At 50.0% G+C, this 23,829-nt stretch overlaps 1 protein-coding gene across 1 annotated transcript; it reads left to right on the top strand.

Annotated features, from left to right (window-relative positions):
* Positions 1-9,428: 9,428 nt before the first annotated feature.
* LOC147084150 (uncharacterized) lies at positions 9,429-10,604 on the top strand (the record flags this gene model as incomplete). Its single annotated transcript, XM_085979835.1, has 1 exon — positions 9,429-10,604. A coding segment is annotated over one exon (1,116 nt), but the record flags the coding sequence as incomplete, so codon positions are not given.
* Between the last annotated feature and the right edge of the window lie 13,225 nt (positions 10,605-23,829).

The raw sequence follows: 23,829 nt of genomic DNA, 5'->3' as shown, positions 1-23,829 counted from the left end.
CTCCCTCAGCACCGCACTGGAGTGTCAGCCTCACTTTATGTGCTCAAGTCCCTGGAGCGGGATTTGAACCCACAACCTTCTGACTCTGCTATCCACTGAGCCACAGCTGACTCCAGTCTTTTACACAGTTTCATCATAACTTCCTTGCTTTTTGCACTCTACCCCTCTCCTAAAACAGGGGAGTTATGATGAATTGTTAAAGTGTTTTTTTTGCAGAGTGACCAAAGCTGTCTGTTGGAAACAATTGTGCATTTGAAAGCAGCTTGTATTGTGAAGCTTGTGCCCCTTTGCCAGGCCCGCTGCCTGCGGCCCCTCTCCCAGATTCCAGCCCCAGCTCTGTGCTGACTGAGCTGCTCTCACCTGGGGACAGTGCGTCACAATCGGCCCCAGCGCACCTGAGCTGGAGAGGAGGCCCCGCCCCCTTGCTGCGCCGCCATTGGTTGGAGGACCAGGCCGCCCAGTTCAGTCGGCCCAGCTCAGCCCTCTTCCTATTGGTCAGCGCTCCCGTCAGTCGCAGGCCCGGGCCGGCCTCCAGCCACCTGATTGGGCCTCTTCCTCTGATGACATCACAATCAAGCCCCAGCCTCAGCGCCGGGGAGGAAGGTCCCGCCCCCTAGCCGCGCCGCCATTGGTTGGAGGACCAGGCCGCCCAGGTCAGTCCTCCCACCTCAGCCCTCTTCCTATTGGTCAGCGCTCCCGTCAGTCAGAATCACATTGCTCCGGCTAACTCCGCCACCCCGCGCAGCTCCGTTTGGATTCCGCGGAGGTCCCGCCCGCCCGATTCTCAGGTTTGGTTTTTCTCGTATTTTACTTTATAATCTCGGTCTCCGCTCCCCCCCCTCACCTCGATTTAAATCGATTCCCGAACACTTGACTTTACCCCGGCCGCTGATTCCGCCTCTTCCCCAGGCCCGGCCTTCCGTCTGCCTCTCGGAGGCCCTGCGGTGGCGTGCGCCGATCCAACCGACCCTTGGGCGTTGCGTGCTGGCGTCATCGCGTAATCGGAGGGGGGGGGTGATTGACGCGAGGCGCCCGCCAATCAGGAGCGCGGAAAACGCTGGGAGGACCGGGCTGGCTGACGGTCCTCCAACCAATGGAGGCGCGGGAGGGAGGGGGGCGGGACCTCAGTGGGCTGCAGGCCGCTTTCCTGCTTTCATTGTCTGCAGGAGCTGTTAAAGGGAAGGGGAGGAGGGGGTGGAAAAAAAACCCAGCTTGTGAGTGTTTATTCCTTTGCATTACCTTTATTGCAAGGCTATTCATCAACTGCATTCATTTAAAAATAAGTGAACCTTTTCTCTTTTCGACTTTTATCCAGAACAAAGAGTCGTGGTGCTGTGAACATTTTGGTGGGCAGCCACTTTTAAAGGGACAAAGACCAGCATTCTTCCTCCTCTCTCTCTCGTGAGTATTTGTGGTGGGTGGGGGGGTGAGTCAAAGGGGACTGCGGCCCCTTTTCAACAAAAACAATTGCTTGGCCATTTAAAGGGGAATGGGTGCCCCCCAGGTATTTAAAGGGGCAGTGCCTCTTTCTTTCTGTATCATGTAAGAGCAGGGAGGTTCTGCTTGAACTGTACAAAACACCAGTCGGGCCACCGGCTAGAGTGCTGCATGCAGTTCTGCTCGCCCCATTGCAGGAAAGGTGTGACTGCTCGAGACGGGAGATTTACAAGGATGTTGCCAGGACTAGAGAATTTCAGCTACAAGGAAAGATTGAATACATAGAAACATAGAAGATAATCTACATCCTGGGGTACTTAAGGAAGTGGCCCGAGAAATAGTAGATGCATTGCTGGTCATCTTCCAAAATTCGATAGATTCTGGAACAGTTCCCATGGATTGGCGGGTAGCTAATGTTACCCCACTGTTCAAAAAAGGTGGTAGAGAGAAAACGGGGAATTACAGACCGGTAAGCCTGACATCGGTAGTGGGGAAAATGCTAGAGTCCATTATAAAAGATGTAATAGCAGAGCACTTGGAAAACAGTGACCGGATCGGACAAAGTCAACATGGATTTACAAAAGGTAAATCGTGCTTGACTAATCTACTGGAATTTTTTGAGGATGTAACTGGTAAAATAGATAAGGGAGAACCAGTGGATGTGGTGCATTTGGACTTTCAGAAGGCTTTCGATAAGGTCCCGCATAAGAGATAGAAACATAGAAGATAGGAGCAGGAGTAGGCCATTCGGCCCCTCGAGCCTGCTCCGCCATTCAATGCGATCATGGCTGATCATCTAAGTGCAGTACCCGGTCCCTGCTTTCTCCCCATACCCCTTGATCCCTTTAGCCTTAAGAAATATATCCAACTCCTTCTTGAATATATTTAATGAATTGGCCTCTACTGCCTTCTGTGGTACAGAATTCCACAGGTTCACCACTCTCTTGGTGAAGAAATTCCTCCTCATTTCTGTCCTAAAAAGCCTACCCCTGATCCTTAGACTGTGACCCCTGGTTCTGGATTCCCCGACCATCGGGAACATCCTCCCTGCATCCAGTCTGTCCAGTCCTGCCAGAATTTTATAAATTTCAATGAGATCCCCTCTCATTCTTCTAAACTGCAGCGAGTACAAGCCCAATCGACCCAATCTCTCCTCATACATCATTCCTGCCATCCCAGGTATCAGCCTGGTGAATCTTCGCTGCACTCCTTCCATGGCAAGAATATCCTTCCTCAGATAAGGCGACCAAAACTGCACACAATACTCAGGATGTGGTCTCACCAAGGCCCTGCACAACTGCAGCAAGACATCCTTGTTCCTGTACTCAAACCCTCTCGCTCTGAAGGCCAACATACCATTTGCCTTCTTAACCGCCTGCTGCACCTGCATGTTTACCTTCAGCGACTGGTGCACAAGGACACCCAGGTCTTGTTGCACTTCCCCTTCTCCCAATCTATTGCCGTTCAGATGATAATCTGCCTCCCTGTCTTGGACACCAAAGTGGATAACCTCACATTTATCCACATTATATTGCATTTGCCATGCTTCTGCCCAATCACCCAACCTGTCCAAATCATCCTGTAGTTTCTCGGCATCCTCCTCACAGCACACACGCTAACCCAGCTTTGTGTCGTCTGCAAATTTGGAGATATTACACCTAGTTCCCTTGTCTAGATCATTAACATATATTGTGAATAGCTGGGGCCCAAGGACCGATCCCTCCAGTACCCCACTAGTCACTGCCTGCCACTCGGAAAAAGACCCGTTTATTCCAACTCTTTGCTTTCTATCTGCCAACCAGTTCTCTATCCAAGTCAATACCTTGCCCCCCAATCCCATATGCCTTAACTTTACACGCTAATCTCTTACGTTGGACCTTATCGAAAGCCTTCTGAAAGTCCAAATACGCCACATCCACTGGTTCGCCCTTATCTATTTTATTAGTTACATCCTCAAAAAATTCCAGTAGATTAGTCAAGCACGATTTACCTTTTGTAAATCCATGTTGACTTTGTCCGATCCTGTCACTGTTTTCCAAGTGCTCTGCTATTACATCTTTTATAATGGACTCTAGCATTTTCCCCACTACCGATGTCAGGCTTACCGGTCTGTAATTCCCCGTTTTCTCTCTACCACGTTTTTTGAATAGTGGGGTAACATTAGCAACCCTCCAATCCATGGGTACTGTTCCAGATTCCATCGAAAACCCAGCAGCTTCTCCTCCATCTCCACTCCAGCTCAAACTGCTGCAACAAAAAGACCTGCACAGGCGGCCAGGGACCGACTTCCGTCACCTGCAATAAAACTCTTCCCGACAGCCGCTGACTAATGGCGGCCACAGCACCCACAATTCCCCGCACCCCAGAAACCGCTCTATCCAACGGGCTGATTTCCCCGCTGAGAGTGTGCATGCTCCCCGGGGCCGCGGGCCATTCTGGGAGCCTGGCTCCTGTCCTTTGTCCCGAGTCGGATTCGGTGGAACAGGCTGAAGAAACTGGGAAGCGGCGGCTCGGATGGGGGAGGCACTGCACCCTGGGTTTCCTGGTACCGGGGCTCTGGCCGCACGTCCACCGGGCCCGGCCGCTCTGATTCTGATTGAGCTTTTTGATGAGGTAACAGAGAGGGTTGATGAGGGCAATGCGGTTAACGTGGAGTACATGGAATTCCAAAAGGCGTTCGACAGCGTGTAAAGTTAAGGCCCATGGGATTGGGGGCAAGGTATTGACTTGGATAGAGAACTGGTTGGCAGACAGAAAGCCAAGAGTTGGAATAAACGGGTCTTTTTCCGAGTGGCAGGCAGTGACTAGTGTGTTACCGTAGGGATCGGTCCTTGGACCCCAGCTATTCACAATATATATTAATGACCTAGGCGAGGGAACTAGATGTAATATCTGCAAGTTTGCAGATGACACAAAGCTGGGTGGGCGTGTGTGCTGCGAGGAGGATGCCGAGAAACTCCAGTATGATTTGGACAGGTTGGGTGATTGGGCAGAAGCATGGCAGATGCAATATAACGTGGATAAATGCGAGGTTATCCACTTTGGTGTCAAAAACAGGAAGGCAGATTATTATCTGAATGGCAATAGATTGGGAGATGGGGAAGTGCAACGAAACCTGGGTGTCCTTGTGCACCAGTTGCTGAAGGTAAGCATGCAGGTGCAGCAGGCGGTTCAGAAGGCAAATGGTATGTTGGCCTTCGTAGCGAGAGGGTTTGAGTACACGAACAAGGATGTCTTGCTGCAGTTGTACAGGGCCTTGGTGAGACCACATCTTGAGTATTGTGTGCAGTTTTGGTCGCCTTATCTGAGGAAGGATGTTCTTGCCATGGAAGGAGTGCAGCGAAGATTCACCAGGCTGATACCTGGGATGGCAGGAATGATGTATGAGGAGAGATTGGGTCGATTTGGCTTGTACTTGCTGGAGTTTAGAAGAATGAGAGGGGATCTCATCGAAACTTATAAAATTCTAACGGGACTGGACAGACTTGATGCAGGAAGGATGTTCCCGATGGTCGGGGAGTCCAGAACCAGGGGTCACAGTCTTAGGATAAGGGGTAAACCATTTAGGACAGAGATGAGGAGGAATTTCCTCACCCAGAGAGTGGTGAACCTGTGGAATTCTCTACCACAGAAGGCAGTGGAGGCCAATTCATTAAATATATTCAAGAAGGAGTTGGATATATTTCTTAAGGCTAAAGGGATCAAGGGGTATGGGGAGAAGGCAGGGACAGGGTACTGAATTTGGATGATCAGCCATGATCTCATTAAATGGCAGAGCGGGCTCGAGGGGCCGAATGCTCCTATCTTCTATGTTTCTATGTTCAGCCTCAGACAAATGTTAGGGAGAGGGATGGAGTCAGTGGCTCAGGAACGGAGTTTGTGGGGTGTCTGTCCCTTTAACTACAATTCATAGAATCATAGAAATTTACAGCACAGAAGGAGGCCATTCGGCCCATCTTGTCCGTGCCGGCCGACAAAGAGCTCTCCTCCCTAATCCCACTTTCCAGCACTTGGTCCGTAGTCTTGTAGGTTACGGCACTTCAAGCGCATATCCAAGTACCTTTTAAATGTGATGAGGGTCTCTGCCTCTACCAGCCTTTCAGGCAGTGAGTTCCAGACCCCCACCACCCTCTGGGTGAAAAACATTTCTCCTCAAATCCCCTCTAAACTTCCAACCAATTAATTTAAATCTGTGCCCCCTGGTTATTGATCTGTCTGCTAAGGGAAATAGGTCCTTCCTAGCCACTCTATCTAGGCCCCTCATAATTTTATACACCTCAATCAGGTCTCCCCTCAGCCTCCTCTGTTCCAAAGAAAACAACTCCAGCCTCTCCAATCTTTCCTGGTAGCTAAAATTCTCTAGTCCTGGCAACATCCTCGTAAATCTCCCGTCTCGAGCAGTCACATCTTTCCTGCAATGGGGCGACCAGAACTGCACGCAGCACTCTAGCCGGTAGCCTAACTGGTGTTTTGTACAGTTCAAGCAGAACCTCCCTGCTCTTACACGATACAGAAAGAGAGAGGCACTGACATATGAAGAGAGATTGGGTCGATTGGGCTTATACTCGCTGGAGTTTAGAAGAATGAGAGGGGATCTCATTGAAACTTATAAAATTCTAACAGGACTAGACAGACTAGATGCAGGAAGGATGTTCCCGATGGCCGGGGAGTCCAGAAACAGGGGTCACAGTCTAAGGATAAGGGATAAGCCATTTAGGACAGAGATGAGGAGGAATTTCTTCACCCAGAGAGTGGTGAACCTGTGGAATTCTCTACCACAGAAGGCAGTTGAGGCCAATTCATTAAATATATTCAAGAAGGAGTTAGATATATTTCTTAAGGCTAAAGGGATATGGGGAGAAAGCAGGGACAGGTTACTGAATTCGGATGATCAGCCATGATCGCATTGAATGGCGGAGCAGGCTCGAGGGGCCGAATGACCTACTCCTGCTCCTATCTTCTATGTTTCTATGTTTCCCTCACTGATCGTGGCTCTTCACCAACACCGACTTTACAAAGAAAGCCCCGCGCGGCAGCCTGGAGCTCAGGGGCCCAGCGCGCAGGCACGGGGGAGGATGATTGACAGGGGCCCAGGGTGTGTGCTGAGCATGTGCAGTGCGGGCCGGGCGCCTGTGGAGCAGGGGAGGGCGGGGCCATGGGGCGCATGCGTGGTGTCAGCCACAACTCAGCGCGGCGGCCAGAGCACTTTCTGCAGCGCGGGGACTTGTGGGGATTGCCGCTGCCATTACTGTTGATCCTTTCAACCAACCTGTGCAGCAGCTGGGGCCTGATAATCAGCTTCACTGCCCCTGGGCTGGGAAAGGGGGACATGAGACAACATTCTCCCTCTTACCCCTTTCTACACTCCTTTTACAGGGTTTTAGAAGTGGAGCATTTACAGACAGGAAGCTCAGACCAAACATCACGTCAGGATCTGACAGAGTCGCTGGATTCATCAGGACCTGAATATCATCGGCCTTTGCACATGGAAGGAGAGAGCAGCGATCGCAGCGCAGACAAACCGCACACGTGTTCCATGTGTGGACTCGGATTCAGCCGATCGCCTGACCTGGCGAGACACGTGCACCGTCACACCGGGGAGAAACCGGGTAAAGGTGGGGACAGCGGGAAGGGATTCAGTTCCCCGTCTACATCAGAGGTTCATCCGCACAGTCACCCTGGGGACAGTCCGTTCACCTGCTCCGTGTGTGGGAAGGGATTCACTTGCACATCCCACCTGCTGAGACACCAGCTTGTTCACACTGATGAGAGACGGTTTCAATGTTCCGACTGTGGGAAGAGCTTCAAATTCTCCAGGGATCTGAAGGAACACCAGCTTGTCCACACTGATGAAAGACCGTTTACATGTTCCAACTGTGGGAAGAGTTTTAAAAGCTCCAGGGTTCTGACCAGACACCAGCTTGTCCACACCGGGGAGAGGCCATTTCCCTGCTCTGTGTGTGGGAAGGAATTCACTGATTCATCTACCCTGCTGACACACCAGCTTGTTCACACTGATGAGAGAGCCTTTAAATGTTCTGACTGTGGGAAGAGCTTTAAATGCCCCAGGGATCTGAAGGAACACCAGCTTGTCCACACTGATAATAGACCGTTTACATGTTCCAACTGTGGGAAGAGTTTTAAAAGCTCCAGGGTTCTGACCAAACACCAGCAAGTTCACACCGGGGAGAGGCCATTTCCCTGCTCTGTGTGTGGGAAGGGATTCATTGATTCATCTAACTTGCTGATACACCAGCTTGTTCACACTGATGAGAGAATGTTTACATGTTCTGACTGTGGGAAGAGCTTTAAAAGATCCGGGGCTCTGACCACACACCAGCTTGTTCACACTGGGGAGAGGCCATTTCCCTGCTCTGTGTGTGGGAAGCGATTCTCTAATCATCCAACTTGCTGAGACACCAGCTTGTTCACACTGATGAGAGAGTGTTTACATGTTCTGACTGTGGGAAGAGCTTTAAAAGATCCAGGGCTCTGACCACACACCAGCTTGTTCACACTGGGGAGAGGCCATTTCCCTGCTCTGTGTGTGGGAAGAGCTTTAAACGCGCCAATGACCTGCTGAGACACCAGCGAGTTCACACTGTTCTGTAGCGCAGGGCCCTGTAGACAGCTGGGGTGACATGAACGTGGAATGGATGAATGTTTTATAAATTCTTGTACTGCTGTTTAATCTTTCAATCTGTTGTGCTGATGATTCCCTTGATTTGACTGTTAATGTTATTTTTGTTTTTCTCCTTATCACAGGCAATTGCCTATTAAAAGTCAACCATCTCAACCAATAAAACCTGTAACATAACAAAAAAAAGTTTAAAGGAAACTTAAATGAAATTAAAATTCTATTTTCGGTGGTGATGATGCACGCCAGTCCCTCCGGTACCCACCGGTCGCGGAAGGCCTCGAGCGCGCCGGTGGACTGTTCATGTTATTACACTGAATGTACAGCACAGAAAGAGGCCATTCGGCCCAACTGGTCCATGCCGGGGTTTATGCTCCACACTAGCCTCCTCCGACATATCCTCCGATGTTTATCTGGCTTCTCCTTAAATACATCTATGTCGTTCACCTCAACCACTCCCTGTGGTAGCGAGTTCCACATTCTCATCACTCTCTGGGTAAAGAAGTTTCTCCTGAATTCCCTCCTGGATTTATTGGTGACTTTTATATTTATAGCCCCATAAATATGATGAGATTCTGTTAAGCTGACCAGTATGTTGTTGTACTTTGTCTTTTTCTGATGAATGAAACATTACTGAGCCCCTGTACACGTGTTATGGGATGAAGTGCCAGACAAGTGAAGGCACAACGTCTGGGTGTGAATCTGATAATAACCTCACGGACCATATAGGTGTGATAACCAGACGGGCTTGTGGTTATAGTCTGGTCACGGATGGACTAAATTCCCTGAATTAGCAGGAGTTCAGGAGGCGGTCAACAGACGGGTCCAAACAATCCCATTTCCTGAGTGGTAACCAAGCTTGTGTATAAGAACAGGCCACTTAAGCCATTGTCAGTTGGAACAGATTTGAGAAGATCGCGCGTGAATCCACTGTACTTCTATTCTCCAGATTGAGGGAATTATCACCCAATCTGTGTTAGGCAGCGCTCTTAATAAAGCCTGGAGAGACAATTTGTGTTCTTTTGAGCTTGATTATCTGGTATCCGAAACCCTGGGACTCCGGATCATTGAGTCAACCTCAGTGTGTGGAAAGGGATTCCCTGGTGTATCCCACCCGCTGTCACACCAGCGTGTCCACAGTGTGACTGCGGTGGGTCGATTCCACTGTTTCCGATGCCTTTAATCACATCCAGGGCTGAACCATGTTAATTCAGGCAATTGGGGCTTGTTAATGTTAAGAGCCCCCAATAACTAGGCTGGATTTAAAGATTATTCCCTGTTCTCCCAGTGCTAGTGAGCAGAGAGAAGCTGATGTTATAGAATCATAGGACCTGAATATCATCGACATATGTAAGCGGAAAGCAGCAATCAGAATGCGGGCAAACTGCACACGTGTCTTGTGTGTGGACGTGGATTCAACCGAAGGTGCAGCCTGGGGAGGCACAAGTGTAACCAAAGCGAGGAGAGTCTGTGCAAATGTCGGGAATGCGGGAAGGGATTCAGTTGCCTTTTGGAGCTGGAGACTCATCAACGCAGTCACTCCGTGAAATGGCCGTTCACCTGCTCCGTGTGTGGGAAGGGATTCACTCATTCAGGCTCCCTGCGGGCACACCAGCGAGTTCACACCGGGGAGAGGCCGTTCACCTGCTCCGTGTGTGGGAAGGGATTCAATCATTCATTCCATCTGCAGACACACCAGCAAGTTCACACCGGGGAGAGGCTGTTCACCTTCTCCGAGTGCGGGAAGGGATTCACTCAACAATCCGCCCTGCTGAGACACCGGCGAGTTGACACCGGGGATAAGCCGTTCGCCTGCTCTCACTGTGAGAAGAGGTTTAACCAGTCTTGCAACCTGTTGATACACGAGAGTATTCACACCGATGAGAGACCTTTTCAGTGCTCTGACTGCGAGAAGGGCTTCAGAAGATCCAGTGACCTGATACTGCACCAGCGAGTTCACACCGGGGAGAGGCCGTTCACCTGCTTCGTGTGTGGGAAGGGATTCACTCTCTCCTCTGCCCTGCTGATACACCAGCTGGTTCATACTGACGATATGCCGTTCACCTGCTCCGAGTGCGGGAAAGGATTCGCTCGTCCCTCCACTCTGCGGGAACACCAGCTGGGTCACACTGACGAGAAGCCATTCTCCTGCTCTGAGTGCGGGAAAAGATTCACTCGTCTCGCCTATCTGCGGGAACACCAGCTGGTTCACACTGACGAGAGGCCGTTTAAATGTTCCGACTGCGACAAGAGTTTCAAATGCTCCAAGGACCTGAAGAAGCATCGACGCATCCACACCGGGGAGAGGCCATTCAGCTGCTCTCACTGTGGGAAGAGGTTTACGCACTCATCCAGTCTTCGGAATCACCAGTTCACCCACACTGGGAAGAGGCCGTTCCCCTGCTCAGTGTGTGAAAAGGGATTCACCAGTTCATCTCACCTGCTGAGACACCAGCGAGTTCACACCTGAGCGCACTGGTTCCATTCTGCTGTTAATCACATGAAGGACTATTCTGTGTTAATAATGGCAATTACAGGGTCGGGGGGGCGGTGGGACCATTTGAAGATGCTGATAACCCCAGTAACTCGGCTGGAGTTTAAGAGGGGTCAGCCTCGGCTCAGTGGGTGACACTCTCACCTCTAGAGTCAGAAGGTCGTGGGTTTGAGTCCCACTCTGGAGACTTGAGCACATAATCTAGGCTGACACTCCAGGGCAGTACTGAGGGAGAGCTGCTCTGTCAGAGGTGCCACACTATTTGCCTTCTTAACCGCCTGCTGCACCTGCATGCTTACCTTCAGTGACTGGTGCACAAAGACACCCAGGTCTTGTTGCACTTCCCCATCTCCCAATCTATTGCCATTCAAATAATAATCTGTCTTCCTGTTTTTGCCACCAAAGTGGATAACCTCGCATTTATCCGCATTATACTGCAGCTGCCATGCATCTGCCCAATCACCCAACCTGTCCAAATCATACTGGAGTTTCTCTGAATCCTCCTCACAGCACACACGCCCACCCAGCTTTGTGTCATCTGCAAACTTGGAGATATTACATCTAGTTCACTCATCTAGATCATTTATATATATTGTGAATAGCTGGGGTCCTAGCACTGATTCCTGCAGTACCCCACTAGTCACTGCCTGCCATTCGGAAAACTACCCGTTTATTCCAACTCTTTGCTTCCTGTCTGCCAGCCAGTTCTCTATCCAAGACAGTACCTTACCCCCAATCCCGTGGGCTTTTACATTGCACGCTAATCTCTTATGCGGGACCTTATCGAACGCCTTCTGAAAGTCCAAATACACCACATCCACTGGTTCTCCCTTATCTATTCTACCAGTTACATCCTCAAAAAAATTCCAGTAGATTAGTCAAGCATCGGCAGCGGGTGGAGGCGGAGCTGAGCGGCAGAGCGACTACAAGAGGCCCCAGAGGCTCAGGTAGGCCCCAGTGCGGCATCGGCAGCGGGTGGAGGCGGAGCTGAGCGGCAGAGCGACTACAAGAGGCCCCAGAGGCTCAGGTAGGCCCCAGTGCGGCATCGGCAGCGGGTGGAGGCGGAGCTGAGCGGCAGAGCGACTACAAGAGGCCCCAGAGGCTCAGGTAGGCCCCAGTGCGGCATCGGCAGCGGGTGGAGGCGGAGTCGGGAGCAGCGAGGAGGAGCTCGGGAGAAAACCCGGCGACCAGCGAGGCCCGAGACCAGTCGGGAGCAGTGAGTCGGAGCCCGGTATAAAAACCGGAGAGAAGCGAGGCCCGAGACCACAGCTGGGGCAGTCGGGAGAGCAGGAGGCCAGTAACTGCTGGGGCAGTCGGGAGAGCAGGAGGCCAGTAACTGGTGAGTTTAAAAGCTCACCTTTCGCGGGCTTTTTCTTTCACAGCTGGTGCAGTCGGGAGAGCAGGAGGCCAGTAACTCTTATATAGGTGGAGCTGTTGCTAAACCCGAAACACTACAGTGTAGTGTCTCCCACCCTTCCACCTCCTCTAACCTTTTAGGGGTTAGGGGAAGTTGAAAAGGTAGGTTCAATTTATTTTATTTCAGGAGCCTAACCTAGGTGGAAAAGGTTCCAGGACAGGAGGCGGCAGTGAAAATACAACACCAGAAAACAGGTAGGTGACTGGTTGGTGAGTACTTTCACAAACTTATTCTAAGTAGAATTCAACAATTAAGCTAAATCGTAGTAAATAAAAGGGTATTGTAAGGGTTAAGTCATGGAAGGGCAGCTCGGACCCGTGCCATGCTTCTCCTGTGCCATGTGGGAAATCAGGGACACTGTCCCTGACAACTATGTGTGCAGGAAGTGTGTCCAGCTGCAGCTCCTAGCAGACCGCATGGCGGCGCTGGAGCTGCGAATGGACTCACTCTGGAGCATACGCGATGCTGAGGATGTTGTGGATAGCACATTCAGTGAGTTGGTCACACCGCAGGTAAAGGCTAGCTCAGACAGTAAATGGGTGACCAAAAGGCAGGGTAAAGGCAGGAAGGTAGTGCAGGAGTCACCTGCGGTCATCTCCCTCCAAAACAGGTTTACCGTTTTGGGTACTGTTGGGGGAGATGACTTATCAGGGGAAGGCACCAGCAGCCAGGTTCAGGGCACCATGACTGGCTCTGCTGCACAGAAGGGCGGGAAAAAGAGGGATAGGGCTATAGTGATAGGGGATTCAATTGTAAGGGGGATAGATAGGAGTTTCTGTGGCCGAGACCGAGACTCCAAGATGGTATGTTGCCTCCCTGGTGCAAGGGTCAAGGATGTCTCGGAGCGGGTGCAGAGCATTCTGAAGGGGGAGGGGGATCAGCCAGTTGTCGTGGTACATGTAGGTACCAACGATGTAGGTAAAAAGAGGGAGGAGGTCCTACAAGCTGAATTTAGGGAGTTTGGAGCTAAATTGAAAAGTAGGACCTCAAAGGTAGTAATCTCTGGATTGCTACCAGTGCCACGAGCTAATAAGTTTAGAGAGAGTAAGATAGATAAGCTAAATACGTGGCTTGAGCAGTGGTGCAAGGGAGAGGGATTTAAATTCTTGAGGCATTGGAACCAGTTCTTGGGGAGGAGTGACCTGTACCAAGGGGACGGTCTACACCTGAACTGTGAGGGAGCCGATGTCCTCGGGGTAATATTTTCTAGGGCGGTTCGGGAGGATTTAAACTAATTTGGCAGGGGGATGGGAACCTAGGTAGTGGAAAAGAGGGAAGTCATATGAAGTTAGAAATAGATGGTAGAAAGGTGAAAAGCAATAAGCAAAGGAGAGAAACACAAAGGGCCAAACTAATTCATAATGAGAGTGTGAAAAAAGCAAGCCTGAAGGCTTTGTATCTTAATGCTAGAAGCATTAGGAACAAGGTGGATGAATTAGTTGTGGAAATAGAGGTAAACAAGTATGATTTGATTGGGATTACAGAAACGTGGCTGCAGGGTGGGCAAGGCTGGGAACTTAACATCCAGGGATATACAATATTTAGGAAGGATCGGCAAAAAGGTAGGGGAGGTGGGGTAGCATTGCTGGTAAAGGAGGGGATTAATGCAATGGAAAGGAAGGATATTAACTCGGATGAAACGGAATCTGTATGGGTAGAAATGAGAAATAGCAAGGGGAGGAAAACGTTAGTGGGTGTGATATATAGGCCTCCAAATAGTAATATGGAGGTGAGGGAAGGCATAAAAAGGGAAATTAGAGAAGCGTGCGATAAGAGCACAGCTGTCATCATGGGTGACTTTAATTTACATATTGATTGGACTACCCAAATTAGTAAAAATTCTGAGGAGGAGGAATTCCTGGAATGTTTTCGGGACGGTTATCTGGACCAATATGTCGAGGAGCCGACTCGAGATCAGGCCATTTTAGACTGGGTATTGTGCAATGAGAAGGGACTTATCAGCAATCTTCTTGTACGAGGCCCCTTGGGTCAGAGCGATCATAATATGATCGAGCTCTCAGTCGAGATGGAGAGTGAGGAAATTGAATCAGAGACTAAGGTCCAGAACTTAAATAAAGGGAATTACGAGGGTATGAGACGGGAATTGGGTAAGATTGATTGGGTGGTGTTTCTGGGGGGATTGACAGTGGATAGACAATGGCAAGCATTCAAAGATAGAATGGAAGAATTCCAGAACATGTTTATACCGGTTTGGCATAAAAATAAACCTAAAAAGGTGACTCAACCGTGGATAACGAGGGAAATTAGGGACAGCATAAAATCAAAAAAGGCATATCAACTGGCAAAAAAAAGCACCAGACCGGAAGATTGGGGGCAGTACAGGATACAGCAAAAGAGGACAAAGGGATTAATCAGGAAGGGGAAAATAGAATACGAAAGTAAACTTGCAGCAAACATAAAGACAGACTGCAAAAGCTTTTATCGGTATATCAGGAGGAAAAGACTGGTAAAATCCCAAGTCGGTCCCTTGCAGTCCGATTCGGGAGAATATATAATGGAGAATAAGGAAATGGCAGACCAATTAAACTCATACTTTGGTTCTGTATTCACAAAGGAGGACACAAATAACCTCCCAGGAATATCGACAAACATAGGGACTAATGAGAGGGAGGAGCTGACAGAAATTAATATCTCTAGGGATATGGTGTTGGGTAAGTTGAGGGGACTGAAGGCCGACAAATCCCCGGGGCCTGATAAACTACATCCTAGGGTACTTAAGGAGGTGGCCCTGGAGATAGCAGATGCTCTAAGGATCATCTTCCGGAACTCCATTGACTCGGGAACAGTACCCGTGGATTGGAGGGTAGCTAATGTTACCCCAATATTTAAAAAGGGGGGTAGAGAGAAAGCAGGGAATTATAGACCAGTAAGCCTTACATCGGTTGTGGGCAAAATGCTAGAGTCCATTATTAAGGATAAAATAGCGGAGCACTTGACAAATGGGGAAAGGATCGGACAGAGTCAACATGGATTTACAAAGGGTAAATCGTGTTTGACTAATCTGCTGGAATTTTTTGAGGAAGTAACTGGTAAAATAGATGGGGGAGAGCCAGTGGATGTGGTGTACCTTGACTTCCAGAAAGCCTTCGATAAGGTTCCACACAAAAGATTATCATGCAAAATTAAGGCTCATGGGATTGGGGGCAAAGTATTAACGTGGATAGAGAACTGGCTGGCAGATAGAAAACAGAGAGTTGGAATAAACGGCTCGTTTTCGGAGTGGCAGGCAGTGACCAGCGGGGTGCCGCAAGGATCTGTCCTGGGACCCCAGCTGTTCACAATATATATAAATGATCTGGATCAGGGAATTGGATGCAATATTTCCAAATTCGCTGACGACACTAAACTAGGAGGAGGGGTGGGCTCTGATGAGGATGTCAAGAGGCTACAGTGCGATTTGGACAGGTTGGGGGAATGGGCGGATACGTGGCAGATGCACTATAATGTGGATAAATGCGAGGTTATCCACTTTGGGGGTAAAAACAGGAGGGTGGATTATTATCTAAATGGCAATAGATTGGGAGATGGGGAAGTGCAGAGGGACCTGGGTGTTCTTGTGCAGCAGTCACTGAAGGAGAGCATGCAGGTGCAACAGGCGATTAAGAAGGCAAATGGTATGTTGGCCTTCATATCAAGGGGGTTCGAGTATAGGAATAGGGATACCTTACTACAGCTGTACAAGGTGCTGGTGAGACCGCATCTGGAGTATTGTGTACAGTTTTGGTCGCCCCATCTGCGGAAGGATGTTCTTGCCATGGAAAGAGTGCAGCGGCGATTCACCAGGCTGATACCTGGAATGGCGGGAATGACCTACGAGGAGAGATTGAATAGTTTGGGCTTGTACTCACTGGAGTTTAGAAGATTGAGAGGGGATCTCATCGAAACATATAAAATTATGGCAGGCCTGGACAGGCTGAATTCAGAGAGAATGTTTCCAATGGCAGGGGAGCACAGAACCAGGGGCCACAGTCTTAAAATAGCGGGCAAATCATTTAAAACAGAGATGAGGAAGAATTTCTTCACTCAAAGAGTGGTGAGCCTGTGGAATTCCCTGCCACAGAGGGCTGTGAAGGCTAATTCAATAAATATTTTCAAGAGAGAATTGGATATATTTCTGAAGGCTAAGGGGATTAAGGGTTACGGAGAAAAGGCGGGGACGGGGTACTGAACTGGTAAGATCAGCTATGATCTCAGACGAAGATCAGCCATGATCTCATTGAATGGCGGAGCAGGCTCGAAGGGCCGAATGGCCTATTCCTGTTCCTATCTCTATGTTTCTATGATTTACCTTTTGTAAATCCATGTTGACTTTGTCCGATCCTGTCACTGTTTTCCAAGTGCTCTGCTATTACATCTTTTATAATGGACTCTAGCATTTTCCCCACTACCGATGTCAGACTTACCGGTCTATAATTCCCCGTTTTCTCTCTACCACCCTTATTAAATAGTGGGGTAACATTAGCTACCCTCCAATCCATGGGAACTGTTCCAGAGTCTTTCGAATTTTGGAAGATGACCAGCAATGCATCTACTATTTCTAGGGCCACTTCCTTCAGTACCCTAGGATGTAGATTATCAGGCCCTGGGGATTTATCGGCCTTCAGTGCCATCAATTTCGCTAATACCATTTCCCTACAAATACTGATTTCATTCAATTCCTCCCTCTCATTAGACCGTGTGTTCCCCAACACCTCTGGGAGGTTATTTGTGTTGTCCTTTTTAAGACAGAACCAAAGTATGTATTTAATTGTTCTGCCATTTCTTTGTTCCCCATATTAAATTCCCCTGATTCTGACTGCAAGGGACCTACGCTTTACTTCACCAACCTTTTTCTCTTCTCATATCTATAGAAGCTTTTACAGTCAGTTTTTATGTTCCCTGCAAGCTTACTCTCAATCTATTTTCCTCTTAATTAATCCCTTTGTCCTCCTTTGCTGAATCCTAAACGGCTCCCAATCCTCAGGTTTGCTGCTTTTTCTGGCTTAATTATATGTCCTCTCCTTGGATCTTATGCTATCCCTAATTTCCCTTGTTAGCCACGGTTGAGTCACCTTTTTTGTTTTATTTTTATCCCAAACAGTGATGAACAAATTCTGTAGATCATCCATGCGATCTTTAAATGTTTGTCATTGCCTATCCACCATCAACCCTTTAAGTAACATTCCACAATCCATCCTAGCCAACTCATGTCTCATACCATCGTAGTTTTGTGGTAAACCACTGTTTGTATTCCACTGTGTACATGTTTGTACATGCCTCGGCTGACTCCTCCCACAAGTCCAGGTATAAAGGTGACTGCTCCACAGTCCCTCTGTATTCTGGACTGGTCGACCACTCGAGGCACACCTTCATTCTCTTGTTAATAAAAGCCTGTTAGTTACTCGCTTAACCTCAGTCTTTTGAGTGATTGATAGCGCATCAATTTTATTAACAAGTTTTTTTTATAATGGAGAAGATCCTCACACCAGCATGCCTGGACTTAGACCATCGGGAGGCGGACGCATCCACCAAGTTTGCTCACTGGCTTAGGTGCTTTGAAAAATTCCTGATCGCCTCCGCTGCAACGGTCAAATCGGATGAGGACAAACTGGATGCCCTGACCTCCAAAGTGAACCACCGAGCGTACTCGGTCATCCAGGACGCGACCTCGTACACGGCTGCTATCAAGCTCCTCAAGGACCAGTACACGCGCCCAGTGAATGAGGTGTACGCCAGGCACCTCCTGGGGAGTCGTAAACAACAACCTGGGGAATCGACCGAGGAATACCTTCAGGCACTGTCTGTGCTTGGCCGGGCCTGTGGTTGTAAGGATGTAAAGGCCGCCGTGTACACAGAGGAACTTATCCGGGACGCTTTTGTAGCGGGCCACAGGTCCAATTACACCCGACAGCGACTGTTGGAGCAGAGTGACCTCGACCTCAACAAGGCCTCTGAACTCGCACTATCATTGGACGCAGCCTACCGGGGCATGGATGCCTACTCCTCTGCACTGTGGACGCCGCGGGGAACGACAGCCTGGGACATGGTAGGACCATCTCATAGCGCTGTGCCACCCCAGCCACATCCCAGCAACGGCCCAACTACCGCAGCAGTGTCCCAAGGCCAGAAATGCTACTTCTGTGGCCAGGCCAAACACCGCAGAGCGCGCTGCCCGGCGAAAAATGCGATCTGCTCGGGCTGCGGGAAGAAGGGACACTACGCCAGCATCTGCAGGGCCAAAGCCACCCTGAACCCCAGCAGCGCCGCGTGTGGGCCGCCATCTTGGGCCTCCCCAGCCATGTGCGAACCACCGGAACAGCAGCCATTTTGGACGCCTCCAGCCACATGGGGATCATGGACGCTGCCATCTTGGACGCCAGCCGGGACACAGCAGGCCCCCAACACCGCCTCATCTGATACCCGCAACGACACACCGACCCCTACGTTAGCCTCCGTTACGCTGGACCAAGCGAGACCGCACCAACTGGCCCGGTCCACAATGGACATTAAGGTAAATGGTCACAAAACAATCTGCCTTTTTGACTCTGGGAGCACGGAGAGCTTCATCCACCCCGACATGGTGCGGCGTTGCTCTCTCCTAGTCCTGCCTGCGCACCAGCGGATTTCTATGGCCTCCGAGTCCCAGTCGGCGGACATTGGCGGCTACTGCGTGGTGACACTCTTAGTAGATGGGACTGTGTACGATAATTTTAAACTTTTGTTCCTGCCCCACCTCTGTGCTGCCGTTCTACTGGGGTTAGATTTTCAGTGCCACCTTAAAAGTGTTACGATGGCGTACGGTGGACCCCTCCCCCCACTCACAGTCCGCAGCCAGCAGCTTCCAAATTGCCCGCCGCGCACCAGGTGCAACCTCTCCACACTCAGAGTCACCCCCCTCCCCACTGTTTGCTAACCTCACCCCCGACTGTAAGCCCATCGCCACAAAGAGCAGGCGATACAGTGCCGGGGACAGGGTTTTCATTAAAACCGAAGTGGAGCGGCTCCTGAAGGAGGGGATTATTGAGGGCAGCACCAGCCCCTGGCGAGCCCAGGTTGTGGTCGTTAAGACCGGTGAGAAGCAGCGCCTGGTCATCGACTACAGCCAGACAATAAATCGCTACACCCTGCTGGACGCTTACCCACTCCCCCGCATAGCTGATATGGTCAACCAGATCGTGCAGTACCGCGTCTTCTCGACCATTGACCTGAAATCAGCGTACCACCAGCTCCCTATCCGCCCTGAGGACCACCAGTATACTGCCTTTGAGGCAAACGGCCGCCTCTATCACTTCCTTAGGGTTCCCTTTGGCGTCACCAACGGGGTTTCCGTCTTCCAAAGGGAGATGGACCGGATGGTCGATCAAAATGTGTTGCAGGCCACTTTCCCATATCTGGACAATGTGACCATCTGTGGCCATGACTTGCAGGACCATGACGCAAACCTCGAAAAATTCCGCTGCACCGCCCAACTCCTGAACCTGACGTATAACAAGGAGAAGTGCATATTCCGCACAACCCGCCTTGCCATCCTTGGCTGTGTTGTGGAACACGGAGTCATCGGTCCCGACCCCGACCGGATGTGTCCCCTTATGGAACTCCCACTGCCTCAAGGCCCTGAAGAGGTGCCTAGGGTTTTTCTCCTATTACGCCCAGTGGGTCCCCTACTATGCGGACAAGGCCCGTCCGCTGATCAAGTCCACCTCTTTTCCCTTGACGGCAGAGGCCCGCTTAGCCTTCCACCGTATCAAGGAAGACATTGCCAAAGCCACCATGCACGCAGTGGATGAATCCATCCCCTTCCAGGTGGAAAGCGACGCGTCCGACTTTGCCCTGGCCGCTACCCTTAATCAGGCGGGGAGACCCGTGGCCTTCTTTTCACGAACCCTCCAGGGCCCGGAGACCAGACACTCCACTGTTGAGAAGGAGGCCCAGGCTATTGTGGAGGCTGTGCGTCATTGGAGGCACTACCTGGCCGGAAAACGATTTACCCTGCTCACTGACCAGCGTTCAGTTGCTTTTATGTTTAACAACAAGCAGAGGGGCAAAATCAAAAACGACAAGATCTTGAGGTGGAGAATCGAACTTTCCACCTACAATTACGAGATCTTGTACCGGCCCGGGAAGCTCAATGAACCCCCGGATGCTCTATCGCGTGGCACCTGCGCCAGCGCGCAGATCGATAGACTGCGGGCCCTCCACAATGACCTCTGCCACCCGGGGGTCACCAGGTTCTTCCACTTCATCAAGGCCCGCAACCTGCCTTACTCCATTGAGGAGGTCAGGACCATGACCAGGAACTGCCAAGTCTGCGCTGACTGCAAACCGCACTTTTATAGACCAGACAGGGCTCACCTGATAAAAGCCACTCGCCCCTTCAAGCGCCTGAGCGTTGATTTTAAAGGGCCTCTCCCCTCCTCCGACCGCAATGTGTACTTCCTCAACATTATTGATGAGTACTCCCGTTTCCCGTTCGCCATCCCCTGCCCGGACATGACCAGTGCCACGGTCATTAAATGTCTGAACGACCTCTTCACCCTGTTCGGTTTCCCCAGCTATATCCATAGCGACCGGGGCTCATCGTTTATGAGCGACGAACTCCGCCAGTACCTGCTCGCTAGGGGTATTGCCACAAGCAGGACCACCAGTTAAAACCCCCGGGGGAACGGACAGGTGGAAAGAGAGAATGCGACAGTTTGGAAGGCCGCCCTGCTAGCCTTAAAGTCTAGGGGCCTTCCAACCTCCCGCTGGCAGGATGTGCTCCCCGATGCGCTCCACTCTATTCGGTCACTGCTCTGCACTGCCACTAACGCCACCCCTCATGAGAAAATGTTTGTCTTCCCAAGGAAGTCCACATCGGGGACATCGCTACCACCATGGCTGATGTCCCCAGGGCCGGTCCTACTGAGAAGACACGTGAGGACCCATAAAATGGACCCCCTGGTCGAGAGGGTCGACCTCCTCCACGCCAACCCCCAGTATGCTTACATTGCGTACCCGGACGGGCGGGAGGACACAGTCTCCATACGAGACCTCGCACCCTCGGGGGCCCCAGTAACCCACTACCCACTACCACCCCCCCCACGATCCAATATCCAACCCCAGCAGACGGCACGCCTGGGCCCCGCGACCCGCTCGACACCCACGAGGACTACACACCAGTGCCGCAGCCTACGCGGGACTCGACGCCGGAAGCTTCACTACCCCTGCCGTCGCCACGTCGATCACAGCGGCAGACAAAACCTCTGGAGAGACTCCAATACACAAACTTTTAATACACTTCACCCCGCCGGACTCATTTTTAAACAAGGGGTGAATGTGGTAAACCACTGTTTGTATTCCACTGTGTACATGTCTGTACATGCCTCGGCTGACTCCTCCCACGAGTCCAGGTATAAAGGTGACTGCTCCACAGTCCCTCTGTATTCTGGACTGGTCGACCACTCGAGGCACACCTTCATTCTCTTGTTAATAAAAGCCTGTTAGTTACTCGCTTAACCTCAGTCTTTTGAGTGATTGATAGCGCATCAAGTTTCCTTTATTTAAATTCAGGACCCTAGTCTCTGAGTCAATTACTTCACTCTCCATTTTAATGAAGAATTCTATCATATTATGATCGCTCCTCCCCAAGGGGCCTCGCACAACAAGATTGCTAATTAATCCTTTCTCATTACATAATACCCAATCTAAGGTGGCCTGATCTCTAGTTGGTTCCTCGACATATTGGTCCAGGAAACCGCCCCGTATACACTCTAGGAATTCCTCCTCCACAGTATTGTTACTGATTTGGTTAGCCCAAACTATATGTAGATTAAAGTCACCCATGGTAACTGCTGTGCCCTTATTGCACGCATCTCTAATTTCCCGTTTAATACCATCCCCAACCTCAGCATTACTGTTTGGGGGTCTGTATACAACTCCCACTAACGTTTTCTGCCCCTTGGTATTTCTCAGCTCTACCCATGCAGATTCCACATCATCAGAGCTAATATCCTTCCTTACTATTGTGTTAATCTCTTTAACCAGCAACGCCTTCCTGATTATTGAATACCCCTGGATGTTGAATTCCCAGACTTGGTCATCCTGGAGCCATGTCTCCGTAATCCCAATTATATCATATCTGTTTACATCTATTTGCGCAGCTAATTCATCCACCTTATTACGAATGCTCCTCGCATTAAGACACAAAGCCTTCAGGCTTGATTTTTTAACACTCTTAGTCCTTTTAGAATTATTATTTACTGTGGCCCTGTTTGATTTACACCCTTGATTTCTCTGACTTCCACTTTTGCTTTTCTCCTTCCTGTCTTTTGCTTCTATCCTTGCTTCCCTTTCCTCTGTCTCCCTGCACAGGTTCCCAACCCCCTACCTCTTTCACTAAGCTTTTGGTCACCTGTCCTAATATCTCCTTATAAGAGTCAGTGTTAAATTTGGTCTGATGGTGCTCCTGTGAACTGATTGGGACGTTTTTACTATGTTACATTGGGTTACATAGGACATACGGCACAGAAACAGGCCATTCGGCCCAACCAGTCCAAGCTCCACTCGAGCCTCCTCCCGTCATTCCTCATCTAAATCTATCAGCATAACCCTCTATTCCCTTCTCCCTCATATGCTTGTCCAGCCTCCCCTTAAATTCAATAAAAAAATACTGTGGATGCTGGAAATCTGAAATAACAACAGAAAATGCTGGAAATACTCAGCAGGCCAGTGCAGCATCCGTGGAGAGAGAAACAGAGTTAACGTTTCAGGTCTGGGACCCTTCATTAGAACTGTGTGGTCTAACCAAGGTTCGATACAGGTTTAGCATAACTTCCCTACTTTTCAGTTCTATCCCTCTAGAAATAAACCCTAGTGTTTGGTTTGCTTTTTTTTATGGCCTTGCTAACCTGTGTCGCAACTTTTAGTAATTTGTGTATTTGTACTCCGAGATCCCTTTGTTCCTCTACCCCACCCAGACTCACACCCTCCAAGTGATGTGACCTCCCCATTCTTCCTACCAAAATGTAATACCTCACGTTTATCTGTGTTGAACTTCATTTGCCAATTATATACCCATTCTGCAAGTTTATTAATGTCCTCCTGTAATTTGTTGCAGTCCTCATCAGTGTTGACTATTCCCCAAAGTTGGTGTCATCCGCAAATTTAGAAATGGTGTTTTTGATTCCAAAGTCTAAATCATTAATATAACTTGTGAACAACAGTGGACCCAGCACTGATCCCTGTGGAACACCACCACCCACCTTCTGCCACTGTCAACAGCTCCCTTTTACCATTGATTTGTGAAATAAAGTCGATCAATCAGACGTCTCAATGTTTCCTGTTCCACGAGCTTGTTTCGGGGGTCTGGCTCAGCGACTATCCTGTAATCACACCAACAAGTCCCACTGGGCTGAACAATGGAGGAGAGGCGTTGGAGGAGGATGGTGTGATCAACCGTGGGGAAGCTCGCAGACAGGTCGAGAAGGATGAAGAGAGATAGTCCACTGGTTACAGCTGTGGAGGATGTAATTTGTGACTTTTGTTGAGGGCCGTTTCATAGAATCATAGAAACCTACAGCACGGAAGGAGGCCATTTCGGCCCATCGTGTCCGCGCCGGCCAACAAAGAGTGATCCAGCCTATTCCCACTTCCCAGCTCTTGGTCTGTAGCCCTGCAGGTTACAGCATCCCAAGTGCACATCCAAGTACTTTTTAAATGTGGTTAGGGTTCCTGCCTCTACCACCCTTTCAGGCAGTGAGTTCCAGACCCCCACAACCCTCTGGGTGAAGACAATTCCCCTCAAATCCCCTCTAAACCTTCCCCCAATTACTTTAAATCTCTGCCCCCTGGTTTTTGACCCCTCTG

The sequence above is a fragment of the Somniosus microcephalus genome, unplaced genomic scaffold (genome assembly GCF_052327205.1).
Source record: "Somniosus microcephalus isolate GS21.2 unplaced genomic scaffold, FLI_Smic_1.0 scaffold1, whole genome shotgun sequence".
Classification (NCBI taxonomy): domain Eukaryota; kingdom Metazoa; phylum Chordata; class Chondrichthyes; order Squaliformes; family Somniosidae; genus Somniosus; species Somniosus microcephalus.
Note: the sequence above shows the minus strand (reverse complement) of the source record. Positions and strands in the feature narration are given on the sequence as shown.